Source organism: Bolinopsis microptera, chromosome 7 (assembly GCF_026151205.1).
Source record: "Bolinopsis microptera isolate Bmic1 chromosome 7, MBARI_Bmic_1.0, whole genome shotgun sequence".
Classification (NCBI taxonomy): domain Eukaryota; kingdom Metazoa; phylum Ctenophora; class Tentaculata; order Lobata; family Bolinopsidae; genus Bolinopsis; species Bolinopsis microptera.
In genome coordinates, this window is record NC_087078.1 from 19,386,760 (window position 1) to 19,410,100 (window position 23,341).

The 23,341-nt window shown below is 43.4% G+C and overlaps 1 protein-coding gene across 2 annotated transcripts; it reads left to right on the plus strand.

The window, feature by feature from the left end:
- Window positions 1–1,333: 1,333 nt before the first annotated feature.
- Window positions 1,334–23,132, plus strand: LOC134819032 (proline-rich protein 36-like). 2 transcript variants are annotated; one of them, XM_063828792.1, is made up of 18 exons: window positions 1,334–1,417; window positions 2,016–4,120; window positions 4,275–4,470; window positions 5,201–5,239; window positions 5,429–5,466; window positions 6,787–6,852; window positions 9,025–9,211; window positions 10,166–10,332; window positions 10,454–10,575; window positions 11,002–11,195; window positions 18,261–18,434; window positions 18,562–18,804; window positions 19,525–19,629; window positions 19,898–20,025; window positions 20,205–20,394; window positions 21,199–21,720; window positions 22,018–22,097; window positions 22,308–23,132. In XM_063828792.1, exons 1-18 carry the CDS (start codon window positions 1,387–1,389, stop codon window positions 22,404–22,406), a joined length of 4,686 nt encoding a protein of 1,561 aa, XP_063684862.1. In that variant the 5' UTR covers window positions 1,334–1,386; the 3' UTR covers window positions 22,407–23,132. The 2 variants fall into 2 exon arrangements, with proteins under 2 accessions (XP_063684862.1, XP_063684863.1); XM_063828793.1 differs by lacking the exon at window positions 5,201–5,239.
- Window positions 23,133–23,341: the final 209 nt, after the last annotated feature.

Here is a 23,341-nt window from a genome sequence, read left to right on the forward strand (position 1 = left end):
ACTGTAACTGTATAATACACATAACATTAACTCTGTAATGCACTTCAAACTGCAGTATAAAGAGTACGCACTTCGCACAAATGACAAGAAGGTAATCTAGTAATACGATTTTTGGTATTAATATCTTTAATATTAATAACACGGCTTGTTCGATTCAAGCCCGTTCAATGTGGTCAATACCTGATGTGCGGATCACAGGCTTCGTTATTTACAATAGCTGAGATTAGGCAGATATAGCGGTTCCAGTCGTTACCTGGGGACCCCAGGCTGTAATATCCAGATAAATTGAAGCTGCGGCGGAATGACAATCTGGGATGAGTGCGGCCCAGGAATGCCAGCCGTTACGCCGCTCAGCTTAATGTAAAAACTGTATTACAATTGATAGCATCATTACAATTTCAATCACGTTTTAGAGCAATTTACACGAGAGTAGGACAATTATAACCTGTTTAATCTTGTTCGGCGTCATCGAAAACATAGGGTTACAAGGTTTCCGCTTCGATTTCCATCAATAAAAAATCCTTCTAATTTCGATTCTCTGGGCCAGCTGTCTGCTGGGTTTCAGAAGGTGGTACCAGATGCTGCTATAATTGAGCGCTCAGCTGCTCTAATTGGGTCCAATTACACCCGATACACGATATTATTCCATATAAGGCCTGATCAAGTAGCTTCAGCTCTGGTGACGTCACAAAATCTCCTAGTCGGCATACGACACGTTACGAATGTGATCACGTGCCCGAGGCTTTACGAATCAAGGTCACGTGATAGGATTAGCGGTCACGTGATAGGACTGAATGTCACGTGACCTCAGTTATCCCTTATATGGCACAACTAGCTGCAATTGATCAGCTCTTAATTAGGCTGAAATCCTTGACAGGCCTATAATTACCCAATTTTAAATGAACGATATCTCATCCTACAGAATGATGAGAGCGTAAACAAAATGCTTCCCGGAATCAGCACAATGCAGGGAACAAGATGCTGTTGGAATATCAATTATTCATCTTCCACCTGTAGTCCCTAGAGGAGGATACTTTGACTCCTTCTACCTTAGTGTGACAGACATAATGGACAAGTTCTCACTACCAAAGATCATCGGCTTCATACAAGCAACAAAACGATTCACTAAATGTGGAAAAACAAAGTGTAACTTTTTTCTCCACAAAGAAATATTTTACCGGGGTAAGCACAGGGCTCCAATGCTCTATCTTTCAGTGGTCATGCTCTATCTTATAATGATAATGACCACAGCCCCCTTCGAAGAAGAAGAATATATTATCATTATAAGATTTAAGAGAATGCAAGTTGTTCAAATGTTTAACATAATTTTGTGATAATTAGTTGATGGCCCGGACGGAGACACTATGGCTGGCTAGATAACTAATAATGAATGGTCAGGGACCAAATACTCAACCAGGTCAGTTTTATATAATATAATATGCAAAAAATGTTTGTCATCAAGATTCAGACGAATAGATTAACTAGTTTTAATATTTAATCTCATGCTTATACGAATTAATTTAAATTAACCTTTAAGTCTTATACACGAGTCAAGTTATCAAACCAGGTCACAATATTGTAGTATTCGATTTTAATTTATAACTGTAGATTACAGTCTGCCTGTTACCATCTCCTCAGCTCAATCCCTGGAATCTTGAAAAGCTCTTCTAAAAACGTACCTTTTTAAACTGTCCCTAGATGAACTTGAAAAACTTTATCGATAACTATTTTGGACATATTTGGTATTCGACTCTGCATAATATATTTAAGTACCATTTTCTGGCTTTAGTATTGACGATATTTTTCAAGCATAAGTTACCTTCTTAACTCAGTATTCATGATATTTTCTGGGATGACTAGTTCAAACACTGCTGAGTATAAGTTTTATCTTAAAAGCGGTGTTATTAAATTTCAATTTATTATTATTATTACATTTCATGTTTTTTAAGAGTTAATACTGTTATTTACATCGTCTAACTTACAAGTTCAAGTTACAACTAAAATATAAATTTCAGGGTTTCCTGATAGGCCCAGACAACAGAGGCCCAAGTTCAACTTCAATAGCAGAGATGTGAAGAGAGAGATAACCCCAGACTTCATGGCCTCTCAGTTGGCCTCCTTTGGGAGCTCAGCCAAATTAAAGTCGTTGCCAGGCCAACCACCATCAAATCCTTCAAAGCAGCAGCAGCAGCAGATGGGACCTGGCTTTGGTCAGGGTTTTGGTCCTGGATTTCCTCAGATGAATCAAGGTTTTAGGCAGCAGGCAATGCCTCAAAATATGGGATTTCAAGGACAAGCATTCATGCAGCCCCAAATGCAATATAATATGCAAAGTATGCCTGGACAATTTAGCACTGGGCCCAATAACGCATCATTTAGTATGACCGGCCCTCAGCCATCATCTTTTGGCATGACTTCTCAGCCACAACCGACACCTTTTGGTATGACCTCCCAGCCACAGCCGACACCTTTTGGCATGCCTGCACAAGCTCAGCCCACACCTTTTGGCATGCCTGCACAAGCTCAGCCCACACCTTTTGGCATGCCTGCACAAGCTCAGCCCACACCTTTTGGCATGCCTGCCCAACCAAAACAAACTTTCAACTCTCCTTCACCACACCAAGGGTCGGGTGATATGTTTAACTCTTTCAACCAGGCTACAGTTTCTACTAAACCATCTACAGCCAGTGGCTTCGACCCTTTTTCCAATCTCCGCTCCACAAAACAAGAAAGTAGCTCCAGCGACCCCTTCAAATCAACCTCCACATTACCGGCCCAACCAGCCGCTAGCCAAGAATTTGATGCATTTGGTGCTAAGCCCTTCGCTGCAAACATTGGACCATCTACTCAAAGTGCTTCTCTTGTCCCCCAACCAGACACGTATTCTGGTTTTGACAGTTTGTCTGGGCTCTCATCTCATAGCTCTTCATCTATCCTTTCCTCTAAAACCCCCAAGCCTCCAGCTGCATCGGTAGCACCAACCGTCGGAGATTTTTCAGTATTTAGTAGCATGTCTACCAGTCAACCCACTCCCGCTTCATTAGCGTCATCAGGGTTTGACAGTATGTTTGGTTCACAGCAAAAACCGTCAGTTCAAAAACCGTCAGGGATTGAAAGTTCTTTTCCAACTTCAGCTCCTGTATCCTCTGCTGTCAAGTCTCTGTCACAGTTTGAAAGTTCATTCAATCCACCCTTGGCTGCTCCGAAATCAGAAATTGCTTTTGACAGCGTCTTTTCACCGACTCACCGACTGCAATTCCTCCAAAGTCTGACATTTCGTTTGACAAGTGCATTTCCGTCTACCAAACCCGCGTTATCTGCTTCAACATCAGCCTTTGGTGATGCCTTCACTTCTCCAGCTCCCTCAAGTCAGAACTTTGGATTTGAGAGTTCATTTGAACCTGCACCTTTATCTGCAGCGTCAATAAGTTCTGTGTTTGCTCCGATAGCTAGCCCAATTAATGCATTCGACGATAATTTTGCTGCCATTTCGAGCAAGGGAGCAAGTGTTAAACCATCAACTGTTCCTGACAGTTTCGGACAGATGCCGTTTAGTGCGGCAGCACCTAGTATGGACATGTTCAGCACATCTAGCAGTTCTGCAGATATCTTTACTGGTGGAATAAAGTTCCCAGAGCCGTCTCAGCCTTCAACTGTAGCCAAGCCACAGCCACCTCCTTCAGTAGATCTGTTCAGTGCAGCCCTAGCAAAGCAACCCATCCCCACTCAGCCTGGTGGAGTTGATTTGTTCAGCAGTAAGCCTTCTGTCAGTTCTGTTAGTTCTGTTGATAAATACAGTGTGTTCAGTGCTCTGAACACTGGTTTTAATGAACCTTCCTCAGACTTCTCCCCATTTCCACCAGAACCTATCTACTCTCAACCTCAACCTCCAGCAAAACCAGAGGCTCCCCTGCAGACTTTCCAGGGAACCGACATGTTTGACGACGCATTTGATCCGTTTGGCGAGAAGAAACCTCAGCCTGCAGCTGCTGTGTCACAACCGAACTTTGATCAGTTTGATGTGTTTTCTCAACTTTCTACTGCTAAACCTCCGGAGGTGATGGCTCAAGAAAATAGTGGTTCTGGTTCTATTGTGAGGCAGAGACCTTCTTCCAAAACGGTAAGTTGGCAGTGGTATGTACTTCTCAGAAAAAATGCGATATTTTCATCGTTTATGACAATCATTATTTGTTACGATATTTCGTAGACATCAAAAAAACATCAGGTTACTGTACCTTTAAAAGTAATTGTATTTAATAACTGCCCCTTCCCAGCCGGCCATGATGGTAGTTCTCCCTCCTCCCGCTAAAGCAGCGGACAGAAAGAAACCTCCAAAACCTGCCCCACCTTCAAAACCTGCCCCACCCTTCATATCAAAACAGCCTGACTTATTCTCACCATCAACTGCTGGAGCCGCTACTGGCTTTCCTGAATCTGCTGCTGTATTCGATCCATTCTTCAACAGCTCAGGTGAGTAACTACATGTTAGTTGTGTAATACTACAGGGGGGGGGGGGGGGTCAAAAGGCCCGTCAAAAGTCAGTACCCATACGTTGGCATTATTAGCTCAGTCACTGAGTGCCCAATTGAAATAATTCTTTCTGGTATGACTTACTACCACCACTGGTTCGGGTTTTCGCATTTATTTGATAATTTAGATAGATAATAGTCGGATTGAGCAAAATTTTATTGAATTGTGTTTGCCCATTTAAATTACTAATCATTGATTACCCAATCAATTTTGCTAACGAGATAAACAAATTGCTTGATAACTTCGTCATTTTAAATCCGTTTCAAACTATCTTTTAGATTATATTCCGGATTAAATGACCTATTGCAATATGTTACAACGGAGTCTCTAAAATGTTCACAAACACGAGTATAAGCAATTCAAAGTTGATTTGGTGTAGCCCCCCCCAAATAGAAATCCTCGAACAAGTAGGTACAGTATACCATCTGCAAAGCAAAACACGGCGGTGGTATAAGAGGGCCTATAAGACCCAACCTATGGGTAGTGACTTTTGCCCCCCCCCCCCTCGCCCCCCCCCCCCCCCCCCCTGTAGTATGAAACATGTTAGTTACTGCATGTTACATACAGGTTAAAGCACAAGGAGCAATAATTAGGGTTTCAAGATGAATTTAAAGCATTTTCTGAGATTTAAATATATTCTTCAATGATTAAAGCTGTATTCTGTTGTTAGGACGGGTTGAGACTGATGGGGCTGCCTTTGGAAAGCCAGGTCCTTTACATGTTGTAATTTCAAGCATTTATTTTATCTTCAGCATACTCATAGTGGATATTTTGTTCATCAAATTTGTTTATCATCCGATCTGCATTTTATTAATTAAATGAATATTTTCGATTGTAAAGTTTAATCTGTAGTAAATAAGTGTCATGAGATGTTTTCGTGAAAGAAATCAAATTTCAGCTCGACTCGTAGCTTCAGTCAATCAACGAACAAGACAGGTATGTAGATGTTATTAGTAGCAGGTATGTAGAGGTATGTAGATGTTATTAGTAGCAGGTATGTAGAGGTATGTAGATGTTATTAGTAGCAGGTATGTAGAGGTATGTAGATGTTATTAGTAGAGGTATGTAGATGTTATTAGTAGCAGGTATGTAGAGGTATGTAGATGTGTGCAGGATATTTTGTTTTGATGTAAAACAATAATGTGGTAGTGAAAGTTTTGTGCGGATTTAAAAGACTAAACTTTAGGAATTTTAATCACGTTTTTTATTAGTAGAATGTAGTTCGTGACCTATGTTTGCAGGTTATCTTATAGAATAGAGGGGAGAGGGGGGTTAAGTTAAACTGTAGATGCGGATTCTGGTGGAGAGGTGTATTTTTGACACGTGACATAAACCAATCAGCTTCCACTAGCAACCAATCAAACCCCAGAATCACTATCACGTTTCAAAAATATGCCTTACCTCCCCACCAGAATCCACATCTATTGTTCCCAGAAAATTAAATGTACTAGAGGGCCGGCCGTTTATGTCATATTTGGTTTTAGGATCAAGCAGGGCCGAGCCAGGTTATTTGTCAATTCCTCAAAATTAATTGTGATTATTATTTAACAACCAGTTTAATACCCAATACCCTACAATAACAACTATTGTAGTTCTACTAGTGTAACTACAGGATGGCCCAGAAGTAACTGCCCACACGCAATCAGTAATCTCATCAGGGGCTATTCGCTAGCGAGCAACAATGAGCCTCATTAGGCGGTAACGAGCATGTTGGTGAATGACGATCTGATCACTTTGAAGAATACTGATAGTGACGTTCCTTAAAACCGTCCTTAAAACCGTTCCTTAAAACCGAAGAAATTCGCGTTATCGCGCTTCGGTTGCTGTCCTATAAGCAGTGTCCAACCAATCATGGCATTGATTGAGTGACGAAATCACTGATTAAGTGCTGGATCACGTATCTGCAAGATCTTAAAAGGGTCATAACTCGGTTAAATTGTGAACAACCAACTTGAAATTTTGGGAAAGCACTTCAATTATCAAACCAAGTGTGTCTAGAAACTTTGAAGTTCCTAGCCGAAAGCGTTCTCACTTTATGGTGACAATAGTGAAAAAGAGGGAGTGGCGTGCCACACCCACTGCAATTAATTAAATTTGACGAAATTTTCAGGAAATCTAAGTTTGACCCATATCCATTATCTCTGAAATTTCTGTGCAATTCTAAGAAGAATTACGTGAGTTATTAAAGGGTTGCGTGTGGGCAGTTACTTCTGGGCCATCCTGTAGACTTATAACTGTATAATTGATACTCTGCAGGTTTCAGCACAGCCAGCCCCCAGAAGAGCTAAACGGAGAGCACCGCCTCCCCCAACCAAACAATCAGTGGGTCCTTTATTTAGTAATTAGTACTTCTTGTACAGTTTTACCTAATAAATAGGGGGGGGTGTCACGTCCGTCTATGTCCGCTTGTCTCATAGAATCCAAAAAGGACAGGACATAGGCGGACATAGGCGGACATAGACGGACATAGGCGGACATAGGCGGACATAGACGGACATAGGCGGACATAGGCGGACATTAATGGACACCTAAATTGCTAAATAAAATGTTCAATTTTTGCTGTTTAAATAGGGGATCATGTTTTTTGTCCGTTCGGTACCCTATATTTTCAAAACGGACAAAAAATAGAGCGGACAAAAACGGACAAAAATGGAAATAACATTTAGATGCTTCCTCCTCCTACTCTTCCTCCTCCTCCCCCTGGGTCTTCCTGATCTTCCTCAGTCCTCTTCCTCCTCCCCTCCTCAGTCCTCCTCCTACTCCTCCTCCTCGTCCTCAGTCCTCCTCATCAGTCCTCAACAGTCCTCCTCCTCCCCAGTCCTCCTCCTCCTCCTGAGTCCTCCTCCTGGGTCCTCCTCCTCCTCTTCATCCTCCTCCTCTTCCTCCTCAGTCCTCAGTTCTCCTCAGTCCTCCTCCTCATCCTTCTCCTCAGTCCTCCATCCTCCTCCTCAGTCCTCCCCCAGTCCCCCGCCCCCTCCTCCTCTTCAGTCCTCCTCCTCCTCCTTCTCAGTCCTCCTCCTCCTCCTCCTCCTCTTCCATCTCAGTCATCCTCCTCAGCCATCCTCCTCAGTCCTCCTCAGTCCTCCTCCTCCGTCCTCCTCCTCCTCCTGGGTCCTCCTCCTCCTTTTCATCCTCCTCCTCTTCCTCCTCGGTCCTCAGTCCTCCTCCTCCTGGGTCCTCCTCCTCATCCTTCTCATCAGTCCTCCTCCTCCCCAGTCCTCTCCCAGTCCCCCTCCTTCTCCTCCTCCTATTCAGTCCTCCTCCTCCTCCTCCTCAGTTCTCCTCAGTCCTCCTTCTCATTTCTCCTAAGTCCTCCTCCTGAGTCCTCCTCCTCTTCCTTCTGAGTCCTCCTCCTGAGTCCTCCTCCTCCTCCCTCTCAGTCATCCTCCTCAGTCATCCTCCTCAGCCATCCTCCTCAGTACTCCTCAGTCCTCCTCCTTCTCAGTCATCGTCAGTCCTCCTCCTCAGTCCTTCTCCTCCTCCTGGGTCCTCCTCCTCCTCCTCCTCTTGGGTCCTCCTGGGTCTTCCTGATCCTCCCCAGTCCTCTTCCTCCTCCCCTCCTCAGTCCTCCTCCTACTCTTCCTCCTCGTCCTCAGTCCTCCTCATCAATCCTCAACAGTTCTCCTCCTTCCCAGTCCTCCTCCTCCTCCTGGGGCCTTTTCCTGGGTCCTCCTCCTGGGTCCTCCTCCTCCTGGGTCCTCCTCCTCCTGGGTCCTCCTTCTCCTCCTCAGTCCTTCTCCTCCTCCTCCTCAGTCCTCTTCCTCCTCTTCCTCCTCCCTCTCAGTCATCCTCCTCAGCCATCCTCCTCAGCCATTCTCCTCAGTCCTCCTCCTTCTCAGTCCTCCTCCTGAGTCCTCCTCCTGAGTCATCATCCTCAGTTCTCCTCCTCCTCCTCCTAGGTCCTCCTTCTGGGTCCTCCTCCTCCTCCTCCTCCTGGGTCTTCCTGATCCTTCTCCTCCCTCTCAGTCATCCTCCTCAGTCATCCTCCTCAGTCATCCTCCTCAGCCATCCTCCTCAGCCATCCTTCTCAGCCATCCTCCTCAGTACTCTTCAGTACTCTTCAGTACTCTTCAGTACTCTTCAGTCCTCAAAATGTTTGTCCGCTAATGTCCACCAATGTCCGCTAATGTCCACCAATGTCCATCCAAGTCCGCCAATGTCCGTCCGGGTCCGCCAATGTCCGTCCGAGTCCGCCAATGTCCGTCCGAGTCCGCCAATGTCCGTCCGTGTCCGCCAATGTCCCAAAAAACACGTCCGTTGTCTCATAGAATCCAAAAAGGACAGGACATAGGCGGACATAGACGGACATGACACCCCCCCTAAATAATTGATAGATATTCTCAAAAGCTGAAAACGTTTTTGTTGTGGTTTATTCCTATCTTTAAATAATTATTTACAAGAGATTAATTCCTAAATTCCACTGAATTTCGTATGTTGTTTTAGTCAAAGTTCTGTTTAGCTATTTATATTTTCACGGTTTATTTATTTTCCCAGAGCGGTGGACCTACGTTTTATGCTGGAGACAAGAACAAAGCAGTTATTTCGTTGTTGGACTTAGACTTCAATGCCCCTGCAGTCGTAAGTTCAGGGGCACCACCCCCACAGCCACTACTCATACTGCCTACTGCTGATATTATGAGTAAGGGGGCGCCACCCTCTCGTCCTCCTCCTCCTAAATCAGGTTTTTATTTTTTAACACTTCTTTCTTTAGTAGCATCTTTTATTGTTTATACCTGCTCTATGCTCTCAATGTTCTGTGGTTTCTTTAGGTGCAAAAATAACAAGAATTTCGCCGCGGTAACACCACGCACGATTAAATTTCCCTACTGCCTACAATGTAATTGTTCTACTTTAGTGTATCCCAGAGTGGTGTTTGGCGCACGTGATAATCATTAATCGTTTATATTATATTAAGCATGCAGAACTTGAAAAATCCTGCGCGCATCTGAGGTGTCGCCGTCGATCTGTATGTGGTTTGGTTGTAGATCATTTCAGTTTTGCGCGGTTTTGTTTCGTGTTAACGATGCGTATCATGTCACGTCATATTATTGCATCATTTGCCAACTTTATTGACTAATAAAATATTCTGTATCATCTTAGTTATTATTTGTATCTAAGTCTAACATAAACTAATACATTTTGATGCTTATTCGACACATCTACAGCACCATCGACTATCGAGCCTTTGATTTGACATAGGATTCTTTAAAAACATAGTATCGCAATCTTGATCTTAGTTGCTTCTTGGATGTAAATGTAAAGTAACATCTGTTCTCAACTATGCATTCGCTTTTTACCATTCAGTGTCGATCAACTGTTAAATAATCAGCCACGAGTTTATCAGCTGATATCATAATTTCTTTTATACACATAATTATAGGGGAGTGGTCTATATTGCGAAGGGGCAGACTTTTGTCATCACCGTAGGACCGTCGGGCCACCTCATATATCCAAACCCGATTACATATTCCCTACGATCTTTTTGCCTGCGGCAAGAGTAGGGAAAAACTGAAAAAGATTCAAAACGCCTGGCCAGTCTATCTAAATAGTAAATCTACCAGATGGTAAAAGGGCTTCACTTTCCAAAACACAATTGATTACAAATTCTACTTCCTCAATTTTCGCTTATCTACAGGCGATGATGTAGTTGCACTGCAGCCCACTTTTGATGGACTAGCACCACCATTACCACCAAGACCTGGTCCTGGACACATACTTTACCATCACGTACTGAAAGCTGGCCCTTATTGTGTTGCCCTGTTTGAGTTTGAGGCTGAGAGCAGTGACGAACTAAACTTCAAGGTTAGCCGGTTATTACATTTGATCTTACACTCTTACTGTTTGATTTAATCCTGTCTTTTTACTGCGACCTGGATTGATTCCTTTTGTGCACTCCTAAGACAAACAGTCGTGGATTTTTCAGGCAGGCGATGGCATAAAATTGGACAGTGACCTCTCTGATGAATGGTTCGCTGGTAGTATCGGTAACAGACGTGGCATTTTCCCGAAGAATTGTGTCGAAGTGAAAATTCCTCTGCCTGCGCGGTGAGTAGAATTTGATTTGATATCACTGTAAATAAATTTGGTAACATCTGTGGATGTGCAGAGATTACAGTCGGAAAATCACGTCCAATCATTGCTATAAACCGATATTATGTGATTACATTAGCGGCAAACGCGATCGCCTTTTTAATTTGTTCTGATTAAAGCCGCGCTTTCAGACCAATTATAACGCGCACTCATCTAGAAGCCAGTGCGCGCTACTCGTATTTTATCCACCCACACAAATAAAATTTGTTACCCGTCCACTTCCTTATATTATTACGAAATGTGTCATTTGCCCGTAATGATCTAACACAATACGTAAATTAACACGCCCGATGGTTGAAAAAATCCTACACAATGTCTCTTGACACTGTTAACGATAACCAATATATATCGTTGCCGCTGAATCACATGATATATTCTCAGATCAGATACACCTGCCGCCATCCCCTCCCCAGCTAGGACCCTTTCCCCAGCCTCCTCTCCGTCTCCAATACCAGATGCTATAGACACTGCTGCTGATGCAGGTCCTAAAGAAGACTCGGCTCCTAAAAAAGATCTGTTCAACGCTTGGGGTGATTCTCGCACACCATCCCCACCTCCTATACCATCTGAACCTGGTAAATCCCCACCTCATATACCATCTGAACCTGGTAAATCCCCACCTCCTATACATCTAAACCTGGTAAATCCCCACCTCCTATACCATCTGAACCTGGTAAATCCCCACCTCATATACCATCTGAACCTGGTAAATCCCCACCTCCTATACCATCTGAACCTGGTAAATCCCCACCTCATATACCATCTGAACCTGGTAAATCCCCACCTCATATACCATCTGAACCTGGTAAATCCCCACCTCATATACCATCTGAACCTGGTAAATCCCCACCTCATATACCATCTGAACCTGGTAAATCCCCACCTCATATACCATCTGAACCTGGTAAATCCCCACCTCATATACCATCTGAACCTGGTAAATCCCCACCTCATATACCATCTGAACCTGGTAAATTCCCACCTCATATACCATCTGAACCTGGTAAATCCCCACCTCATATCACATCTGAACCTGGTAAATCCCCACCTCCTATACCATCTGAACCTGGTAAATCCCCACCTCCTATACCATCTGAACCTGGTAAATCCCCACCTCATATACCATCTAAACCTGGTAAATCCCCACCTCATACCATCTGAACCTGGTAAATCCCCACCTCCTTTACCATCTGAACCTGGTAAATCCCCACCTCATATACTGAAATGACTTGCTCTTACCTTTGTAATAAGAGTGAGCTAAAGCTCCATGCTAAGATAAGTAACATCGTTAGTAACAATCATAACACTCCTCATATCTCAGATTCCACGTTATCTTCCAATGTATGTTACTAGACGTCTTTCCAAATGATACTTATTTGAATCGTTATCTATCTGCGTATCCTTTACATCCTTCCCAATCAATAAGCTGGATATTGACATTGGGGTAAAAGTCCAACGTGATAAAATATTATTATTCATGTAAATAATGTCCCTCATGATAATAATAGTGTCCGTTCATCACGTTATAACAAGATTCTTATCGTCAATAAAATATTATTAATCATGTAAATAACGTCCCTCATGATTATAATAATGTCTGTTCATCACGTTATAACAAGATTCTCATTGTCAATAATATATTATTAATCATGTAAATAATGTCCCTCATGATAATAATAATGTCCGTTCCTCGCGTTATAACAAAATGACGGTCATGAATTGACTGTCATGTATAATATAATATCGTTATGTATCATATTAATCCAATAGTCATGATAAATAGTATAACATATTTGTATCATTTCTATCATGTCCCAAATGTCCTATTACCCTCTGAAATACCCCAAATTCCATCAATCCTCATCTGCGTCTGGTTGTCCGCTGGCCTCTGCATCTTCGTACCGCTTCTTCTTCCCGTCCGCCTGCAGTAACCTCACTGGATTCCTAGTCCTCCCGGATCTCCGAACGGTTAGCGCCGCATCAGGTGGAGCTACCGGGGACTGTTCCATGACCTCCGGAACACCGTCGTTCACTTGAGGGTGTAGTTCATCTCGCTGGGGTTGTGTCATCGTAGGGCTGTCCGGCTCCGGAGCCACCTCACTGCTCACTACTCTCTTGTGCGTTTTCAAGTAGTTGAACCGTCTATCTTTACGCGTGCCTCTACTGTCCTTATCCACTGGCTCCATCGTGTAAGTATATCCGTCACCCTTGATCACTGTTACCCTGTACGGCTCCGAGTAGCGGGGGGATGTCTTCCCGCCTTTATTGCTCCTTGCTTCGTCCGTGAGCCTATAACGCACCAAGTCGCCTACTTCGTACGGGGTTTTGCAGGGTCCTTCTTTCTCTGCTGATTCCACTCTCTCCTCTTGATATTCGACCAGGTTTGTTCGTGCTTGCTCAGTCAACAGTCTGCATTCTTCGTCCCTCTCCTCCAATACAGTTGTTCCAGGCTTCTTCACCTTATCCCTCTCCTGAGCAATCATGTCGTCTGGTCGGTTAAAATCCCTGCCAAACAAAAGCCTAGCTGGAGTAAAACCTGTTGTAGCGTTGATCGAGTTGTTGTGGCTCCCTTGTACCAGGTATAAGGCCTCCGGCCACTTCTCCCCATCGTTCTCGCAAAGGCATCTGATCTGGTTCATTAACTGGTTCTGCCTCTCTACTTGCCCCTGGCTCTGGGGGTGTCCCGGTGAACCCAACTTGTGTCTGATACCCACTCTTTTACACAGTTCCTCGAACACCTCTGCAATAAAATGTGGACCTCTATCCGATCTCATCTTTTCCGGGATCCCGAAAAGACTTATCCATCTTTCGACCACTGCATCTGCTGCCGTTTTTGCTCTTGCATCAATGGTCGGTACAAAGATTATGAATCGACTAAACACATCTTGCATTTGGAGGACGTACCTGTATGGATGCTCCCTCGCTGTCTGGAATGGACCAAGAAAATCAAGCATCATCTCCTCCAGAGGTTTTCCGGGTATACTCGTCTTGGACACTGGCGCCTTGTTCGGGTTGTTGACGTGTTTGTTCAGACCACACTCTTCACATGCCTGAACGTATTGTTCTATGTCTTGCCTCATGTTCGGCCACCAAAAGTTATCTCGTGCCCTCTTCCAGGTGCGTGTGTTCCCCATATGAGCCGCTGTAGCACTCCTATGAACAAGATTCATAATTTTGTCCCTGTACGTCTTAGGAACTATTATCCTGTTCTTTTCCACTGTTCCGAAGGGGTTGCTTTCCCGCTTCTTTCCCCCGTTGAACCGTAATCTTAATATCCCCTCTGAGTCGACGAAAATCCTGTCCCTATGCTTCCACATCGCTTTGACTTCCTCATCGTTGCTCCCGCTGGGCTTCCTCCACGATTCTGATTCGCTATTCCCGGGGTTCAGATCTGTTCCTTTCAAAACCGCCTTACGCATCGTTTGTACTGCTGCGTCATTGCTCTGCTCGCTCAGGATCTGTTCTCGACTGACAGTTATCGCCTCCTCGCCTCCAGCGGTCATCACGACAAACACTTCGCTACGGTCTTTCACAGCTACATTTCCGTCACATTTGACCCGTGAAAGGTAATCAGCTATTCTCATCTCTGGGCTTTTCCCTTTCTTATGAGTGACTTTCATGTCAAACTGCTGAATCAGGTCTAACCAACGTCCCCTTCTCCCCGTCTCATTCTCCGGTTCAAGTGAACGAAGCCAACTCAGTGCTTGGTGGTCCGTAATAAGGTTGAACTGCTTGCCTAGATACACTCTGAACTTCACTACCGCCTTAACCATCGCCAACAACTCCTTCTCGGTAGCTGAGTATCCCTGTTCTGCTTTGGATAACGCGTGGTGGTAGAATGCCACAGGCTTCAGGGTATCCGGTGCTTCCATGCACCTCTGTGCCAGCATGGCTCCCGCTGCCATTTGACTACAGTCTGTTACTAAGGTGAATGGCTTATCCATGTCGGGCAAACTCAACGACACTGCGTCCGCAATCAATTTCTTTATTGTTGAAAATGATTCATTCATTTCCTCCGTCCACTTTAGCCGGGCATACGGCTGGTCCGTGATCGCATTATACAATGGCCTGGCAATCTGTGACAATCCTGGTAGCCACCTTTGCACGTAGCCAAACGCACCTAAAGCCCTTCTAAGCTCTCGTACATTATGAGGGCGCTCTATGCTCCTCAGTTGCTGCACTCTCTGTTCGTTTATCTTCACCATGCCTTCTTTGATGGTGCATCCCAAGTAACTGACTTCCCTGACTCCAAACTGGCACTTCTTCGATGCCAAGGCCAGGCCTGCATCCTTCACCTTTTCCAGCACCTTCTTGAGCCGTTTCATGAATACCTCCCAAGTTTCCCCCCAGACTAGGATGTCGTCCAAATAGCACAGTGCATCGACGAAGTTTGAACTCCCCAAGATCACTGACATCATCCTTTGGAACGAATATCCCGCACCTTTCAAACCAAACGGGGTTCTTCCTGCAAACTCATAATGCCCCCATGGTACTACAAATGCCGTTGTCTCCGAATCTTCCTTTCGTAGTGGTAACTGGTGGTATCCCGACTTTGCATCAAGGACTGCAAAGTACTTAGCCTTCCCCAGCCTGTCCAAAAGATCGTCAATGAGCGGTATTGGATGTAAAGTCGCTGTATTTGACTTCTCATTGGTTATCCGATAATCAATCGCCATCCTCAGGCTCCCGTCTTTCTTGCGTGCACACACTATGGGTGATGCCCATTGGCTGTTAGATTCCCTGACTACTCCTTGTTTGAGTAGCTCATCGACGTGTTCCCGGACTTCATCGGCTAACTCTTTTGACAACCTCCTCGGCTTGCTCACTACTGGTGAGCTGTCCTCTTTCAGCCTTATGGTGTGTTCCACACCCACTCTAACAATAGGCAGCTCTCCTCCCTTATAGAACACACCTTCATATCTGTTTAGAAGTCCTATTAATTGACCCCTCTTGCTCGGCTCCAGCTCACTGCACACCAACTCGCTCAATTCCGTTGCTTTGCCTTTCTTTGTATCCCTGGTGAACGCTTTACCCGCATTGTGGTTTGATACCCATACGGTCCCGAGTTCAACTGTAGCAATGGGATCCCCTTCTGCCAGGGTCACTTCTTCCTCTCCTAGATTTGCTACCCTGATCTGTACCTTACCGCTCTTTGTTCCCTGAACAATCCCGTAAGGTGTGCTTACTAGCTTATCGTCAAACGTTATTGGTTGAACCATATATTCCTTACCCATCTCCATGTTGGGGATGTAACATGTCACTAACGCCTCACTCCTGGTAGGGATCTTACGTTCGGCATCCACTACCACTTCAACTGAGTTCTCCTCCTCAATGGTCCCTGCGACGCTGCTCCTGCCTGCGGCTGGGTGGCATAGCAACTCTATCTCTTCACTGTTACCATTGATAGTCATCACACTCTTGTTGAAGTCAAATGATATGTTGGCTATCCTAGACCAGAAATCTATCCCCAATATCATCGAGCAGATCATCTTCTCAACCACAATGAATCGCTGGTGGGCAAAAGTCAGTCCACCCACAGAGACAGTTCTTCGTATCTCTCCCGTGACAGGTATTCTTTCGCCGGATACTCCTCTCCCACATAACGCCGATTTCTCCATTGTGGCCTTCTCCTGTTCTGTAAGTAAGTCCTCACATATTAATGACCACTGGGCCCCTGTATCGAACAGTGCAGTTTCCTCAACTCCATTCTCCCACTTAATCCTAATATATGGTGTCGAGTTCAGACCCTCTGAAGCGATCCCCTTCATCTGTTGTAACTGCTTCCGCCGTCCTTTACCACCCTTCTCAGGAGTAATGACCCGAAACTGGGCTCTGGCACATGCCCAAGGTTTCACGTCATGCTCCTCCCCTTCTCTGCTGCTAGGTTGCTCTCCAGTATTCTCCCCGCCCCCATCACTCTGCCCGTCTATAGGGGGCTCTACCGAAAATCCGTACCCCTTCCTCTTCCAGCCTTGTCACCTCTTCTTGCCGGTCTCCACGTAGGGTCCTCCTTCTTTCGCACTGCGCAGTGAAACCATCCCCCTCGGTGTTTCTTTTTACAGTAGAAGCATTCAAGGAATTCTAGTGGTAGCCCGTCTGATGATTCACCACTTCCTCTCGAACTGCTGCTCCTGTTTGACCGGCCTGACTCGCCGGACGATTGCTTCCTCCTGTCTCCAGCATGTGACGATGACTTTTGCTCCCACGCGCTAACCGAATATTCTTGTGCTGCGTTGATGCTGCCGGTCTCCTTACCCATGGCTTTTACTGCGTCGTCCGTCTTCTTTGCTATATCCGCTACCTTCAGGAGGTCCTCCAGGGGTTTCGCCTCTTGCCGTGATTTCATCCAGCCACCCTCTAGCAGCTTCCGCTTGATCCTCTCGTCCCCCAATCCACTAACAAACTTCCATGCTACCCTTCTGTCGAGGTCTAATTGGCTATCTCCGTCGTATGCCTCTTTCACCGTCATTTGCAGTCGGGTCATGTAGTCGCTGATTGTCTCCCTGGGCTCCTGGATACTCTTCTCAAACCCAAGAATGTTCAGTTCGATTGCCTGTACATTCGTGAATTTATCCTTCAACTTACTTACAAGTAATTCGTCGTTACTTGTCCACGGATTCAGCATGGAGCTCGCAAAACTCACGTAATCAAATGCTTCCCCTTGCAGACAAAGCGTCAGCTTCCCAGCCCTGTAGGATGGGGAGTCCCACCCTCTCAGTCGTGCCCGCATGTTCAGCTCTTTGACCACTTTATATCTCTCGATGAACCTTCTCATTGAAACTGCAGAGTAGTCCCCGTCGTGTCCGAAAGATAGGTCTATCCTCTCTTCCTTTCCCATCGCGTCGTACGGCGTCCCCAGTACTTCTTCCTCTACTGGCTCCTGTTTCACCTTGGTGCTTCCTTGGGCCATTTCTCCGCCATAACTGCCCGTCAGCATTGTACAGGCTAGTACTGTTTCTGCGCAACTCTTCTGAAAGTACTCCGCCTCGACATTGTCATTCGCCAAGTCCTCTTGGGCCAATGTCATCCGCTGGAGCAACTCTACTGCTTCCTTGTTCATTTCCTCCCACTTCGCTTTATTCTCCTGGATCCGCTCCTGAACATTGCCAGCATTCTTCTTGATCTCCCGGTTCTCTACTTCCAGGGCTGCGATCTTTTCCGACATTTCCTTGTTGTTCTTCATCAACAAAGCCAAGCTGGCCTGGACCTCTTTCATCTGTTCATCCATAGCGTCGTTCGTATTCACTTCAGTCACCAATGAAATGACTTGCTCTTACCTTTGTAATAAGAGTGAGCTAAAGCTCCATGCTAAGATAAGTAACATCGTTAGTAACAATCATAACAATACCATCTGAACCTGGTAAATCCCCACCTCATATACCATCTGAACCTGGTAAATCCCCACCTATACCATCTGAACCTGGTAAATCCCCACCTCCTATACCATCTGAACCTAGTAAATTCCTCGTTGAACAGTTTTGAGGTGACAGGTTTCTGAATTATCGTTCGGAATTGATCAACTATCCAATTAAATAAGTTAATCAGATTACTGTTACTTTTATTAAATTGTATAAATAATTATTAATCATAATAGTACACCGCTACAAGAGATTGAAACACTATAACTCTATAACCTGCAGAACCGACCAGTACTCCCACCCCAGAACCTTCTCCAGCACCAGTTCCAGCACCAGTTCCAGAGCCTACACCTCCAGAGCTAACTCCTATTGGCACCTGCATTGCTATCTACTCCTTCGAGGCTCAGGAATCTGACGAGCTTTCTATCATCGAGGGGGGCACTGTCGAAGTTGTAGGTAAGTCTCATACTTTAGGTACAATTAACAACTGTGTTACGTATCACATACTAGCAGTGTCATCAAAGATGAAAATCCACAATATTAATCTTGAGCCTATTTGAAGATTATTTAGTTTCATCCCCAGAGTTTGTAGACGATGATTGGATCAAGGGAAGAGTTGGTGACCAAGTTGGTATTTTCCCCCGATCATATGCCTCGTTTGGAGACGAAGAAGTAGAAGAAGAAGCGTTGGAAGAGATATTGGAGGAAGATACACATTCAATGGGCGTTTTCTATGACTTTGAAGCAGGAGCTGACGATGAGTTGAGTTTGACGGCGGGTGATATGGTTAAAGTTATTAGTACTGTTGGAGTGGAGTGGATTAAAGGTAGGTTTTGGTAAAATATCAGCTTTTTTAAACATATCAGCTGTGTTTGGGTTGCTGTTGGTCTGTTTGTTTGTTTGTTTGTTTGTTTGTTTGTTTATAGAACCCGTCCCAATCTCGTATCGGAAACTGACGAAACTCAATTTTTAGTGTGAATACCGGTGGTACCTGCAAGAGTGTTCATTAAGCATTTGGAGTTCTGTAAAACCGCATTTACAATCGTGCTAGAGTATTTTTATTATTTACAATCGATATCAGATCGGTATCCTTGCATGCTTCCAAAATTGTCAATCTCCAACTTTCTGCACAATGTACTGGAATGGTTTAAAAGAGGAAAAGAAAAAAAGTATATACATATAGATAAAAAACAATATTAAAAAATAAAAAAATAAAATTCGGGGAAACATAGTATGTAACGTCGATACCAAACCAATTATTGAGCGATGGTGACTGAGTTGTTGATTCCTGGGTTGCAGAGTCCTCCTGTTTCCTCATTCTTTGAATTAGTTTGTGTTCTTCTTCAGTTCTGTCCATATGTTATGATCAAAGTTTTGGAGTGTCATGTTGTCCTCAAATTATTTGGTCTAGAAATAGCGAACTATTTTTGGCGGACAATTTATCTTCTAATAGATATTCCAAGTTTCACTGTCATAGTCAGTGCTCATAAGTCAGTAGTGGATTACAAAGTGAATATTTAATGTTTGTTAACTGTTTTTTCGCCAGGGAGATTTGGAGGCAAAGAAGGAATATTTCCCGCTTGTTTTGTTCCAGCTATTCCTGACCACTGGAATATTCCCGAAGACTCTGAAACTTTCACTGAAAACTTTGGTGAGCCAAACTACACCTTAAGTTTGTTCTCAGAGTTTAAAAACACGAATGACGAAAATTATATCCATTTTAGATTATTTGCTTGTGTTTCACTGTCATGAAGATGTAACTAGGTGAGACCGACCTAATACTTATAGGTGTGACCAGTGCAGGGGTGGGGGGGGGGGTATACTTACCTGTAGTTTGCAAGTAGAGCCGCGCACTGGTAACGACTATTAGCTCGGTCTCACCTAGTCACATCTTCGTGACAGTAACAATTTCATCTCAGAGACTACCGAGGAGAGTAGTAGCAGTAGCAGTAGCAGTAGCAGTGACGATCACAAGGACACAATGTCAGAGATAAGCGATTCAAGAAGTTACTCTGCAGAACCCAGCTCTGATTTGGGCAGAGTCGAGGTAATACTTATAATTTCTTTTTACAGAGCGTGAGCGGTAACTAAGTAACTTTCAAACATTTTCAGCTTTACCAGCGAACAAAACCAAAACGGAGATTTTACAATAATCGATCATGAAACATTCTGGTTTTTAGATATAATATACTGGTTTTTAGATATAATTGTAGTTACTATTCGCAGATTATAGCTGACTTTAAAGCAGAGAATGATTTCGAAATGAGTGTAAACACGGGAGACATAGTGAAAATAACAGCGCGACTAAACGACCTGTGGTTAGAGGGGGAGTGCCACGGTAATAACGGTATTCTACCAGTTAACTTTGTGAAGTGGCTCGATACTACACCTGAGCCTGATATTATCGGAAATCCAGGTTAGTAACAAATATTCTACTGATATTATGAACAAAGAAAATTTTTTCTATTTTTTCATTTCCATCAGAATTAGAAAGTGTTCATCTTTGGCTGAAAGTTGAATGAGTTAAATGATTACTGGAAGGTTGGATACAATTTAACATTTGTTTTATTGTATTTGTATACCTTACAAGACATATTTATGGCGGCCTAATTTGCGACGACCGAAATTTTGGCGGTCCGAAAATATGGCGAAATTGAACAAAAACCGTCAAATTTCGGACGTCACAGAAAATAAGGGTATTTTTCATCATTTTTTGTGACAGTAAGCAGTAAGGAAATTTCTGAAATTCGGTAAAATCTTGTAGGTTTACAACCTACCAGGACGAGTTGGACTCGTCGACGGTCCAATATATGGAACAGATATTTTACGAGTATCACCCGTTAAGTAAAATCATGTTCAAACTTAGTCTGTATTAAGACTGTAAGACTTTCATGTTAGCACATACATGTATTTTAATGCAAATTTAAACTGTATTGCTTGACATTCAATTCGTCATTGGTGTGGTGATAATTTGTCCCAAGATGCCAGAATTTATTTATTTATTTTGCTTGATATTACTTTTTAGAAACAAAATAAAGCAGTGAAGGCACAGTCATTGAAATAAGCTAAAAGATAATGCGACGGATTCTATTACGACGACCGAAATTTTGGCGGTCCGAAAATATGGCGAAATTTTCGGAAAACCGCCACATTTCGTACGTTATAAATATGTCTTATAAGGTATTTAAAAAATATCTCTCAATTCTATTCCCTCCACCAGCTGCGACTGATAGACTGGTTCTAGAGCGTCAGGACACTATAAAACCCATCGAAGAGCCTAAAGAAACAGAAGTTACTCCAGCACCACTTGGTATAGGGTTCAGCGAGTGCAATCCCTTCGCTCAAGAGTTTGGCATCGGAGCTACACCCCCGACTCAAGAGTTTGGCATCGGGGCTCCACCCCCGACTCAAGAGTTTGGCATCAGGGCTACACCCCCGACTCAAGAGTTTGGCATCAGGGCTACACCCCCGACTCAAGAGTTTGGCATCGGGGCTATACCCCTGACTCAAGAGTTTGGCATCAGGGCTACACCCCCGACTCAAGAGTTTGGCATCGGGGCCACACCCCCGACTCAAGAGAGCTTGACTGGCGATCTACCGCCTCCCCCCACTCAAGAGGATTTGGATCAAACTTTAGTCCATGCTGATAACCCTTTTACTGCGGACCTGTTTGGGGATAATGTTGGGGTTGTAGAGACACCTTCCCCTTCTACTCCTACTACTGAACCGTCCGTTAAATCAGGTAACTTACAGTTTAACATTAATTGAACTATTTTTACAGGGTATTAGAATATTCTTTAGAAAATAGGCTATTTTCGTTGCTGCTATACTTCTGAAATTGGTCAAATTACAATATCTTTTTGATCAATGAATGTTATTGATATAAAAGGAATGATTTCTTCATTTTGAGTAAGCGATCGACAGCAGGCTCTCTGTACTTCTTAAATATAACTTTTAAAAGGAGAAGAGGGGATTTCCAAGGGTCTCAACCGCAAAAAATCGTAATTTTGTCAATTTTAAATCATCTCCCCCACCCCAGGCAATAATAGAAGAGCGTTATACGAATTTACCTCTGTCAACGATGATGAATTAGATTTCGAACTAGGAGACATAATAAAAGTAAGTTCACTGTTTATTTAACCTTCTATTTTAAATTTTAACAGACTATCATTTTGAAGCTTAAGTCCAAATGGTGCAGATTTAATAATTTTGCTGCGACAGTCATACCACAGAAATGTTGCATTTTTGAAATGTAGAAAACTATTTTTGAAATGTAGAAAGCTATTTTACTCGCTAGTGAAACATTTCTAAACTTTTTCCTTTTTTTAGGTTACTGAATTCTTGAATGAAGATTGGCTAAGAGGAACGTGCAAAGGAAAAGAGGGACTGTTCCCAACATCATTTACCGAGGAATTTCCTCAATCTTAATGTTGATTTTATGAAAATTCTCTTGACGAGATAATAATTGTCAGTTGACAATGTAAACTTTCTTTGTGTACATCATTTGATGCAGCAGCAGCTGCAGACACCAATATCCATCCAAGCTTTTAATTTCACAATCATCGCAAATTTATAGTTTAAAATTGTTTGATTGATTCATCCCACTACTTCCCTTCTTTTATCTCAATTTCGTATTTTTACTTTAATTAATGTTTTGAGGCATTCTTATCAAGATTTTTAAATCGTTTTAGCCACATAATGACTCCAATATTACAATGCGATGGAAGTTACAGGGAGGGGGGGGGGCCTGAAGTTATAGTGATGACTAAAGGAGTGGCAACATGTTATGTGCGCGTCTTTCATTTCATGTCTTTTTGAATTGTAATTACTTTTATATACAAAGATAGAACGACTTTTAGCAATAACTCAATGCTCAAACTACGTCGATGCTCGAAAGATCTTTTGAATAATTTAATAACAATGTTTTATTTTTGTTATTTTGAAATTCATTCACGGAACTGGATAATAAGTATGGAGAGTTAACTAACCCTAACCAGTTGGTCCACTCATTTTTATATCAATGTGATTCGAGCACAGCAAATGGCTGTAGACTATAGTTTTAGATAGAGTACTGTGTACCAATCTTGTGACTTGAATTTTAAGATAACAGGACTTTGTATTTCTTTAAATGTTTACGATTGATTGGAATGTGAATTCATGGGTTTCATTTGTTGATTTCAATACACAAATTAAGGCAGCCTACAGATATTATTCCATTAAATTGGTGATTAAATTACTATTTGTAGTGACAACATAGTAGTAGTATTACTAGTTGAGATTCATGCACCTGATGTTATGTATTGAATCCCGACATCGAGATTAAAATTACCCACGCTCGATAAAAATGAGGTTTTTTTGGCCCA

Coding starts and splice junctions, on each gene's coding strand:
- LOC134819032 (XM_063828792.1), top strand. CDS start 1,387: ATGAATGGTCAGGGACCAAATACTCAACCAG. Junction 4,121..4,274: donor AGAGACCTTCTTCCAAAACG/GTAAGTTGGCAG, acceptor GCCCCTTCCCAG/CCGGCCATGATGGTAGTTCT. Junction 11,196..18,260: donor TCCTATACCATCTGAACCTG/GTAAATCCCCAC, acceptor TATAACCTGCAG/AACCGACCAGTACTCCCACC.